The sequence below is a fragment of the Oncorhynchus clarkii genome, chromosome 1 (genome assembly GCF_045791955.1).
Source record: "Oncorhynchus clarkii lewisi isolate Uvic-CL-2024 chromosome 1, UVic_Ocla_1.0, whole genome shotgun sequence".
In the NCBI taxonomy this organism is placed as follows: Eukaryota; Metazoa; Chordata; class Actinopteri; order Salmoniformes; family Salmonidae; genus Oncorhynchus; species Oncorhynchus clarkii.
In genome coordinates, this window is record NC_092147.1 from 78291101 (window position 1) to 78303347 (window position 12247).

Genomic DNA, 12247 nt, shown 5'->3' on the forward strand with positions numbered 1-12247 from the left:
CTGTCTGGGAATAAAGGTCTACCCGTCACAGAGCTATTCCTATATGATCAAGATCATATAGGCCCCATTCTATGCTAACGCAAAGGGTGACCTCCGCACTATTTCAAAGTACTTTCTTACTACTGTTTGGTCTCTTGGGAATGAGGCTAGAGTGACGGCTTTAGATTTATTGGGTGACTTCAAAGGGCAAAACAACTTGTGATCTCAACATTTTGTTAGTCGGTATTTTCCTTAGGGCCGGAAGTAGGCTTAGTTGTGATTGGCTTATGAGAGTTTTACAACTTGATGTAAGAGTATTATGTTGCAGCCAACTTCCACTGCAATAGTGGTACTTAGAGTCAGTTTTATTTATTTTGAGTGGCACTGGTGAAGTGTCATTGGCTCAGGACAATGTGGGATTTTGTGTTGTGGCTCTGAGTTGGTCAGACAGGGGGACAGACTTCGGCCCAGAGGGGCACGCCAGCCAGCTGGCACTGTTTGATGACACGTTCAACGGAGTGAGGCAGAATGAACCGGAGCTTGGTACCTCCAATTGGATTCATTCTTCAACCATGTGACACATAGTCTCAGTAATTCCATTGGCTGTGATAACGTTGTTCTTATTAGTTTGTGCTGGATTTCAACGATTAGCCTGTCACAGGGGCCAAGAGATTGAAATCCTATCCACATGTAGACCTTTCACTATGGACCGACCTGTCCTCAAAGGCCATTCATTTCTGGGGACAATATTTATGTAAGAGTCCAATGCAACAATTGCAGAACTGTATGTTTATCCTCTATTTTTAGTTACCATTGTCTTTTAACATTTTTATGGCATAGTAGCTACAGCAATAAATACTATGGGGGAACTTAATAATGACAGCTTTTAATGTGTTGCTGGGCTCCTAATCAGAGCTTCAGATAACCTAACCCAATCAAAGTCGCCATGCCTTCCGCTACTAACTTGTTCCTTGCGTGTCAGATTATTCAGTCAGTCCTTCCGCTGATCAAGTTTTCCAATGAAACACACTATTGAGAAATAATTAGCTCGTCAAATCCAGTTTGTAGGGTTGGGCGGTATAGGCGAATATCCTTTATGGGAAAAATGAATGGTGGAAAAAGGATTGGAACCATTTCCCTGTTTGACCACTAGGTTTTATAGGTATTATGACTCATACTGTGGTACTCTATGGAGAGGCCCTTTCTATTCATTCTTATTTCTATGCTGGTTTCCGTTGGACAAACAAAAAATGGTTGTTTAGTAACCGGATACCAACTGTTCTGTGGAGAGAGAAAAAATAGAGTTCCAATATTAGGATAATAGTTGTGATTGGAGGATAGCTGTGAGACTTATCGAATCAGGATCAACTCCTCTGTTTTCCTAGAGCTCATTAATGATAGAATATTCATTGAAGATGGCAGAAAGGCCAGTCTCTTTTTGACAATCGCTACAGTAACATTCCATTAGTCAAAGAGACTAGTACTCAGGCTAGAATGTCTGCTGTAACCAAGAAGCTGGACATGTAGCCACTGGACATCTAGCCAGCTAGCAAGTTATCAATCCAAATGCAAAGCTGGAGCCCTGAGCTGGATATAATTTATTTGACACTTCTTAGATTTCTTATAGTTAACATATATTTAGTTATAAGCAGTGATGCAGCCAACTAACGCAGGTACAGCAGACTAAGGCTACCTACAGTAAAAAAATATATAAAATATATATATATATATATATGCACTACCGTTCAAAGGTTTGTGGTCACTTAGAAATGTCCTTGTTTTTGAAAGAAAATTAACTTTTTTTGTCCATTTAAAATAACATCAAATTGATCAGAAATACAGCATAGACATTGTTGTAATTGACTACTGTAGCTGGAAACTGCCTTTTAACTTTTTTTTAATGGAATATCTACATAGCCGTACAGAGGCCCATTATCAGTAACCATCACTCCTGTGTTCCAATGGCACGTTGTTAGCTAATAAAAAATATATTAATTTTAAAAGGCTAGTGATGGTTGCTGATAATGGGCCTCTGTACGCCTATGTAGATATTCCATAAAAAAATATGCCGTTTCCAGCTACAATAGTCATTTACAACATTAACAATGTCTACACTGTATTTCTGATCAATTTGATGTTATTTTAATGGACACAAATGTTGCTTTTCTTTCAAAAACAAGGACATTTCTAAGTGACCCCAAACTGGTGTGTGTGTGTGTGTGTGTGTGTGTGTGTGTGTGTGTGTGTGTGTGTGTGTGTGTGTGTGTGTGTGTGTGTGTGTGTGTGTGTGTGTGTGTGTGTGTGTGTGTGTGTGTGTGTGTGTGTGTGTGTGTGTGTGTGTGTGTGTGTGTGTGTGTGTGTGTGTGTGTGTGTGTGTGTGTGTGTGTGTGTACACTGCTCAAAAAAATAAAGGGAACACTTAAACAACACAATGTAACTCCAAGTCAATCACACTTCTGTGAAATCAAACTGTCCACTTAGGAAGCAACACTGATTGACAATAAATGTCACATGCTGTTGTGCAAATGGAATAGACAACAGGTGGAAATTATAGGCAATTAGCAAGACACCCCCAATAAAGGAGTGGTTCTGCAGGTGGTGACCACAGACCACTTCTCAGTTTCTATGCTTCCAGGCTGATGTTTTGGTCACTTTTGAATGCTGGCGGTGCTTTCACTCTAGTGGTAGCATGAGACGGAGTCTACAACCCACACAAGTGGCTCAGGTAGACATCAATGCGAGCTGTGGCAAGGTTTGCTCTGTCTGTCAGCGTAGTGTCCAGAGCATGGAGGCGCTACCAGGAGACAGGCCAGTACATCAGGAGACGTGGAGGAGGCCGTAGGAGGGCAACAACCCAGCAGCAGGACCGCTGCCTCCGCCTTTGTGCAAGGAGGAGCAGGAGGAGCACTGCCAGAGCCCTGCAAAATGACCTCCAGCAGGCCACAATTGTGCATGTGTCTGCTCAAACGTTCAGAAACAGACTCCATGAGGGTGGAATGAGGGCCCGACGTCCACAGGTGGGGGTTGTGCTTACAGCCCAACACCGTGCAGGACGTTTGGCATTTGCCAGAGAACACCAAGATTGGCAAATTCGACACTGGCGCCCTGTCCTCTTCACAGATGAAAGCAGGTTCACACTGACAGATGTGACAGAGTCTGGAGACGTCGTGGAGAACGTTCTGCTGCCTGCAACATCCTCCAGCATGACCGGTTTGGCGGTGGGTCAGTCATGGTGTGGGGTGGCATTTCTTTGGGGGGCCGCCTCCATGTGCTCATCAGAGGTAGCCTGACTGCCATTAGGTACCGAGATGAGATCCTCAGACCCCTTGTGAGACCATATACTGGTGCGGTTGGACCTGGGTTCCTCCTAATTCAAGACAAGGCATTGATGCTATGGACTGGCCCGCCCGTTCCCCAGACCTGAATCCAATTGAGCACTTCTGGGACATCATGTCTCGCGCCATCCACCAACGCCACGTTGCACCACAGACTGTCCAGGAGTTGGCGGATGCTTTAGTCCAGGTCTGGGAGGAGATCCCTCAGGAGAACTTCCGCCACCTCATCAGGAGCATGCCCAGGCATTGTAGGGAGGTCATACAGGCCCGTGGAGGCCACACACACTACTGAGCCTCATTTTGACTTGTTTTAAGGACATTACATCAAAGTTGGATCAGCCTGTAGTGTGGTTTTACACTTTAATTTTAAGTGTGACTCCAAATCCAGACCTCCATGGGTTGATAAATTTAATTTCCATTGATAATTTTTGCGTGATTTTTGTTGTCAGCACATTCAACTATGTAAAGAAAAAAGTATTTAATAAGAATATTTCATTCATTCAGATCTAGGATGTGTTATTTTAGTGTTCCCTTTCTTTTTTTGAGCAGTGTATATTACAAATCCATACTTGGAGTCAAGGATTCATACAGTGCCTTGCGAAAGTATTCGGCCCCTTTCAACTTTGCGACCTTTTGCCACATTTCAGGCTTCAAACATAAAGATATAAAACTGTATTTTTTTGTGAAGAATCAACAACAAGTGGGACACAATCATGAAGTGGAACGACATTTATTGGATATTTCTAACTTTTTTAACAAATCAAAAACTGAAAAATTGGGCGTGCAAAATGATTCAGCCCCCTTAAGTTAATACTTTGTAGCGCCACCTTTTGCTGCGATTACAGCTGTAAGTCGCTTGGGGTATGTCTATCAGTTTTGCACATCGAGAGACTGAAATTTTTTCCCATTCCTCCTTGCAAAACAGCTCGAGCTCAGTGAGGTTGGATGGAGAGCATTTGTGAACAGCAGTTTTCAGTTCTTTCCACAGATTCTCGATTGGATTCAGGTCTGGACTTTGACTTGGCCATTCTAACACCTGGATATGTTTATTTTTGAACCATTCCATTGTAGATTTTGCTTTATGTTTTGGATCATTGTCTTGTTGGAAGACAAATCTCCGTCCCAGTCTCAGGTCTTTTGCAGACTCCATCAGGTTTTCTTCCAGAATGGTCCTGTATTTGGCTCCATTCATCTTCCCATCAATTTTAACCATCTTCCCTGTCCCTGCTGAAGAAAAGCAGGCCCAAACCATGATGCTGCCACCACCATGTTTGACAGTGGGGATGGTGTGTTCAGGGTGTTGCTTTTACGCCAAACATAACGTTTTGCATTGTTGCCAAAAAGTTCAATTTTGGTTTCATCTGACCAGAGCACCTTCTTCCACATGTTTGGTGTGTCTCCCAGGTGGCTTGTGGCAAACTTTAAACAACACTTTTTATGGATATCTTTAAGAAATGGCTTTCTTCTTGCCACTCTTCCATAAAGGCCAGATTTGTGCAATATACGACTGATTGCTGTCCTATGGACAGAGTCTCCCACCTCAGCTGTAGATCTCTGCAGTTCATCCAGAGTGATCATGGGCCTCTTGGCTGCATCTCTGATCAGTCTTTTCCTTGTATGAGCTGAAAGGTTAGAGGGATGGCCAGGTCTTGGTAGATTTGCAGTGGTCTGATACTCCTTCCATTTCAATATTATCGCTTGCACAGTGCTCCTTGGGATGTTTAAAGCTTGGGAAATCTTTTTGTATCCAAATCCGGCTTTAAACTTCTTCACAACAGTATCTCGGACCTGCCTGGTGTGTTCCTTGTTCTTCATGATGCTCTCTGCGCTTTTAACGGACCTCTGAGACTATCACAGTGCAGGTGCATTTATACGGAGACTTGATTACACACAGGTGGATTGTATTTATCATCATTAGTCATTTAGGTCAACATTGGATCATTCAGAGATCCTCACTGAACTTCTGGAGAGAGTTTGCTGCACTGAAAGTAAAGGGGCTGAATAATTTTGCACGCCCAATTTTTCAGTTTTTGATTTGTTAAAAAAGTTTGAAATATCCAATAAATGTCGTTCCACGTTTCAGAAAGGCGTCACAGAAGCATCTGTCTGTGTGTAGATGTCTTCCATCAGTGGTAGAGTAGTTGCTATGGGATGTGTGGGGCCAGTGAGCATATTGTGATAGGAAGGACTAATGCCAGACTTCTGTATGTTCTTTTTAGACCACCTCTTAACCAAGGCTTCCTCCCATGTATAGTAAATCAACTCTTGGATTTAGGCTACTCATGCGCTACTCTAACCAAGTGTAATAAAACAAAATCAGAAGAAAATAGTGCTGATATAGCAGACTCTGTGTCTGGCTTGGATGATACATTTTGACTTGTGTAGATATTTGGCTTGAGATGACACATTATCGTGCTTAATAAGATTTTGAAGGTTGTCTTGTGGCTTTATTTGTCACTATGGAACGCTGAAACTGGATAGGCTAGACTTTTGGTTTGGTTTAATGGTAGGAATATCAGCGATTATAACTCCTATTGTTGCTTACACATGCTGCATCTTTTTTCAATTTAACAAACTATATTTTCCTGGTAAACAAGAACTTGGTTTGTATCTTTCAGTTACAAATGTAGTAGGTAGGAATTGTTGTTTGTCTGAAATGTAATGTTGGTTACATGCTCATCTGTGTATTTGGTCAGAATAAGAAAGTAGCCTAATTAGGGCTGTGACGTTACCAGTATCGCAATATTTTTTCCCACGGCAGAAAAATGTAAACACGAAGCGGCCCAAACTCTTCGGTCCTTTCAAAACCTGCTGAATGTAAAATATTGAGAGATATACAGTACCAGTCAAAAGTTTGGACACAGCTACTCATTCAAGGGTTTTACTTTATTTTTACTATTTTCTACATTGTAGAATAATAGTGAAGACATCAAAACTATGAAATAACACATGGAATCATGTAGTAACCAAATAAATGTTAAACAAAATATATTTGAGATTCTTCAAAGTAGCCACCCTTTGCCTTGACATCTTTGCACACTCTTGACTTTCTCTCAGCCAGCTTTACCGGGAATGCTTTTCCAATGGTCTTGATGGAGTTCCCACATATGCTGAGCACTTGTTGGCTGCTTTTCCTTCACTCTGCGGTCCAACTCATCCCAAACCATCTCAATTGGTTTGAGGTCAGGTGATTGTGAAGACCAGGTCATCTGATGCAGTACTCATCACTCTCCTTGGTCAAATAGCCCTTACAGAGCCTGGAGGAGTGTTGGGTCATTGTCCTGTTGAAAAATAAATGATAGTCCCACTAAGCGCAAACCAGATTGGATTCTGTATCGCTGCAGAATGCTGAGATCATCCGTTCACCTACTCTGCGTCTCATAAAGACAGAGGTTGGAACCAAAAATCGCACATTTCCACCAGTCTAATGTCCATTGCTTGTTTTTTTGGCTCAAGCAAGTCTATTCTTCTTGTTGCTGTCCTTTAGTAGTGGTTTCTTTGCAGCAATTTGACCATGAAGGCCTGATTACCACAGTCTCCTCTGAGCAGTTGATGTTGATGTCTTTTTATTTAACCTTTATTTAACTAGGCAAGTCAGTAAAGAACAAATGTGCGTTTTATCACATACACACATCACGACAAGAGAGACAACACTACATAAAGAGAGACCTAAGACGACAACATAGCAAGACGACAACATAGCAAGACGACAACACACAACAGCACAGCATGGTAGCAACATAACATGGTAGCAGCACAAAACATGGTACAAACATTATTGGTCACAGACTACAGCACAAAGGGCAAGAAGATGGAGCCAACAATACATCATGCAAAGCAGCCACAACTGTTACTTAAACTATGTGAAGCATTCATTTGGGCTGCAATTTATGAAGTTGGTAACTGTAATGAACTTATCCTCTGCAGCATAGGTAACTCTCTCTTCCTTTCCTCATGAGAGCCAGTTTTATCATGGTGCTTGATGGGTTTTGTGACTGCACTTGAAGTAACATTGAAAGTTCTTGACATTTTCTGGATTGACTGACATTCATGTCTTAAAGTAATGATGGACTGTCATTTCTCTTTGCTTATTTGAGCTGTTCTTGTCATAATATGGACTTGGCCCTTTTTGGTAAAATACCATCTTCTGTATACTAACCCTTCCTTGTCACAACACAACTGATTGGCTCAAACGCATTAAGAAGGAAAGAAATTCCACATATGAACTTAACAAGGCACACCTGTTAATTGAAATGCATTCCAGGTGACTACCTCATGAAGCTGGCTGAGGGGATGCCAAGAGTGTGCAAAGCTCTCATCAAGACAAAGGGTTATTACTTTGAAGAATCTCAAATTTAAAATATATTTTGCTTTAACACTTTTTTGGTTACTACATAATTCCATATGTGTTATTTAATAGTTGTGATGTCTTCACTATTATTCTACAACCCTACCTTAGACAGGTAAACTAGCTAGACAGGAAATTGTTTTGTTATTGGCAGGATGGTGAACTTGTGGACTGAATTTCAGTTGGAGATGTGATGTACAGTGGGGCAAAAACGTATTTAGTCAGCCACCAATTGTGCAGGTTCTCCCACTTAAAGAGATGAGGCCTGTAATTTTCATCATAGGTACACTTCAACTATGACAGACAAAATGAGAAAAAAAATCACATTGTAGGATTTTTAATGAATTTATTTGCAAATTATGGTGGAAAATAAGTATTTGGTCAATAACAAAAGTTTATCTCAATACTTTGTTATATACCCCTTGTTGGCAATGACAGAGGTCAAATGTTTTCTGTAAGTCTTCACAAGGTTTTCACACACTGTTGCTGGTATTTTGGCCCATTCCTCCATGCAGATCTCCTTTAGAGCAGTGATGTTTTGGGACTGTTGCTGGGCAACACAGACTTTCAACTCCCTCCAAAGATTTTCTATGGGGTTGAGATCTGGAGACTGGCTAGGCCACTCCAGGTCCTTGAAATGCTTCTTACGAAGCCACTCCTTCGTTGCCCGGGCGGTATATTTGGGTTCATTGTCATGCTGAAAGACCCAGCCACGTTTAATCTTCAATGCCCTTGCTGATGGAAGGAGGTTTTCACTCAAAATCTCACGATACATGGCCCCATTCATTCTTTCCTTTACACGGATCAGTCGTCCTGGTCCCTTTGCAGAAAAACAGCCCCAAAGCATGATGTTTCCACCCCCATGCATTCACAGTAGGTATGGTGTTCTTTGGATGCAACTCAGCATTCTTTGTCCTCCAAACACGACGAGTTGAGTTTTTACCAAAAAGTTCTATTTTGGTTTCATTTGACCATATGACATTCTCCCAATCTTCTTCTGGATCATCCAAATGCTCTCTAGCAAAATTCAGACGGGCCTGGACATGTACTGGCTTAAGCACGGGGACACGTCTGGCACTGCAGGATTTGAGTCTCTGGCGGCGTAGTGTGTTACTGATGGTAGGCTTTGTTACTTTGGTCCCAACTCTCTGCAGGTCATTCACTAGGTCCCCCTGTGTGGTTCTGGGATTTTTGCTAACAATTCTTGTGATCATTTTGACCCCAAGGGGTGAGATCTTGCGTGGAGCCCCAGATCGAGGGAGATTATCAGTGATCTTGTATGTCTTCCATTTCCTAATAATTGCTCTCACAGTTGATTTCTTCAAACCAAGCTGCTTACCTATTGCAGATTCAGTCTTCCCAGCCTGGTGCAGGTCTACAATTATGTTTCTGGTGTCCTTTGACAGCTCTTTGGTCTTGGCCATAGTGGAGTTTGGAGTGTGACTGTTTGAGGTTGTGGACAGGTGTCTTTTATACTGATAACAAGTTCAAACAGGTGCCGTTAATACAGGTAACGAGTGGAGGACAGAGGAGCCTCTTAAAGACGTTGTTACAGGTCTGTGAGAGCCAGAAATCTTGCTTGTTTGTAGGTGACCAAATACTTATTTTCCACCGTAATTTGCAAATAAATTCATTAAAAATCCTACAATGTGATTTGCTGGATTTTTTTTCTCATTTTGTCTGTCATAGTTGAAGTGTACCTACGATGAAAATTACAGGCCTCTCATCTTTTTAAGTGGGAGAACTTGCACAATTGGTGGCTGACTAAGTACTTTTTTTGCCCCACTGTACAATGTTGGATAATATCACAATGTGGCGTTTTGTTAATCTTTTTGGGATAATTGGCAAAAAACTGCATGTCGAATTCATTCTCCTGAACTTTGTCTTGTATATTGTTACTTTGTGAAGACTAGGCTGATTAATTTATGAAAATGTCTGTTTTCAGTACCCGTGACACATTTTGACTTCAGAGCTGGTTCCTGCAGTACTTCAGGACAATGACGGCCATCAATGCTCCACAGGACAAGTGAGTGCAGTGACTTTGCATTTTCTGCTTCTGCCTGCAATCATTTAATGCTATATGGATATATTTGATGGATACAATTGGTAAAGGCTACATATTAACATTTCTGGTGTGTGACTGTGTATTTGTCAGGTATAATGCGGTGTGGATAATTTTCTTCATTCTTGGCTTGGGAACCCTCCTGCCATGGAACTTCTTCATGACTGCAACCATGGTAACTGCATTCTTCACAACTGCTTGATTATAATAACCATGAGAAATCAGACTTACACGGAACCCAAACCGGCTGCTGCGCGCATTCGACATCGTGCATACATTTATTTTGTCCCCCTACACCAAACGCGATCATGACACGCAGGTTAAAATATCAAAACAAACTCTGAACCAATGACACTAATTTGGGGACAGGTCGAAAAGCATTAAACATTTATGGCAATTTAGCTAGTTAGCTTGCAGTGGCTAGCTAATTTGTCCTATTTAGCTAGCTTGCTGTTGCTAGCTAATTTGTCCTGGGATATAAACATTAGGTTGTTATTTTACCTGAAATGCACAAGGTCCTTTAGTCCGACAATTAATCCACACATAAAACGGTCAACCGAATCATTTCTAGTCATCTCTCCTCCTTCCAGGCTTTTTCATCTTTGAACTTATATGGTGATTGGCATCTAAACTTTCATAGTATTACCACAACAACCGGCAACACAATTCGTCTTTCAATCACCCACGTAGGTAGAACCAATGAGGAGATGTCACGTGGGTACCTGCTTCTATAAACCAGTGAGGAGATGGAAGAGGCAGGACTTGCAGCGCGATCTGCGTCAGAAATAGAAAATACTTTTTTTTTTTTAAGCAACGCAGACGCGCGTGAGCGCAATAATTGAATAACACAGATTCATACATTTTATTTTATTATTTTTTGTTGTTGAATTTTTACCCTTTTTCTCCCCAATTTCGTGGTATCCAATTGTTTAGTAGCTACCATCTTGTCTCATCGCTACAACTCCCGTACGGGCTCTGGAGAGACGAAGGTTGAAAGTCATGCGTCCTCCGATACACAACCCAACCAAGCCGCACTGCTTCTTAACACAGCGCCATCCAACCCGGAAGCCAGCAGCACCAATGTGTCGGAGGAAACACTGTGCACCTGGCAACCTTGGTTAGTGCACACTGCGCCCGGCCCGCCACAGGAGTCGCTGGTGCGCGATGAGACAAGGATTTCCCACCGGCCAAACCCTCCCTAACCCGGACGACGCTAGGCCAATCGTGCATCGCCCCACGGACCTCCCGGTCGCGGCCGGTTACGACAGAACCTGGGCGCGAACCTAGAGTCTCTGGTGGCACAGCTGGTGCTGCAGTACAGCGCCCTTAACCACTACGCCACCCGGGAGGCCATACATTTATTTTTGCAGCGCACGTGACGCGAGCAGTGTGGTCAGCCTATAAGAGCTGAAGTAGTAGAACAATAATATGGGCACACACTCATTTCCTATGTCTCTAAGTGGAAGTACAACTGGTCTTTTAAAATGTGCCGACTCTAAAAAAAGGGTGATTTTAATGCTTCTGGAGCTGCCTCGAGGGAGGATGTTTCATTGAGACCACTATTGTAAACAGTTAGAAGCCACCTGGTTCATCAAACTTTTGGCCAGGTGTGTTGCCATGCCAATATATCCCCGCCCTCGGCAGCAGGCTAGCATTATGAAAACATTAGAGATTAAACAAACGCAGCATGCATCGGTCAGAAAATCAACTCAAATGTTACAAATCGCCAAATCACTAATTATTTTTGCTCATATTACTTTCTACCTTCCGAGACACTCTCTCCATAGTATTTCACTGGATCGTTTCACACTAAATCGTATCGTTCCTGTATTGCATCGGAGCCCATATAGTTTCAAGTTTCGTATCTAGATAAATATCGAATTGTCTTGAAAGGGAAAGATGCACATCCCGAGAAATCATTGTAAGCTTTGGTCATGAACCCCAAGTCTTTCACTCCTCCACTCTGCTGCTTCCCTTTAGTACTTCACCAGCCGACTGAAGGACCCGGCCATCGAAGGCTCAGTGAATCTGACGGCAGTGGAGGCAGACACGAGGAATGTCCTGGAGTCCAAGTTCAACAATGTGATGACCCTGTGTGCCATGGTGCCCCTGCTCATCTTCACCTGCCTTAACTCCTTCATCCACCAGAGGTATAGTTAGAACTAATGGTAATGTTTGGTATTAAGGTTGCCCTATTCCCTGGGGCAATTGAACTGAGCAGTTTTTTATTTTACCTTTTTATTTAACTAGGCACGTCATCTAAGAACAAATTCTTATTTTCAATGACGGCCTAGTGGGTTAACTGCCTTGTTCAGGGGCAGAACGACAGATTTGTACCTTGTCAGCTCGGGGATTCGAACTTGCAACCTTTCGGTTACTAGTCCAACGCTCTAACCACTAGGCTACCCTGCCGCCAGTTGCACAAGTTGAGCCTGCTCTGAGGTTGTACCGTTACTCCCAATTGTTCAATCACATTTATTTATAAAGACCTTTTTACATCAGCAGATGTCACAAAGTGCTATC

General features: G+C 42.4%; 1 protein-coding gene across 4 annotated transcripts in view; it reads left to right on the forward strand.

Annotated features, from left to right (window-relative positions):
• The window catches only part of LOC139412865 (solute carrier family 29 member 1a), a 72991-nt gene that overhangs the window by 53554 nt on the left and 7190 nt on the right, over positions 1-12247 (forward strand). For all 4 annotated transcript variants that reach the window (XM_071159676.1, XM_071159659.1, XM_071159667.1 and 1 more), the window contains exons 2-4: positions 9608-9688; positions 9818-9899; positions 11705-11874. In XM_071159676.1, the coding sequence (XP_071015777.1) occupies positions 9660-9688; positions 9818-9899; positions 11705-11874 (281 nt within the window). In that variant the 5' untranslated portion in view covers positions 9608-9659. The remainder of the gene's footprint in view (positions 1-9607; positions 9689-9817; positions 9900-11704; positions 11875-12247) is intronic.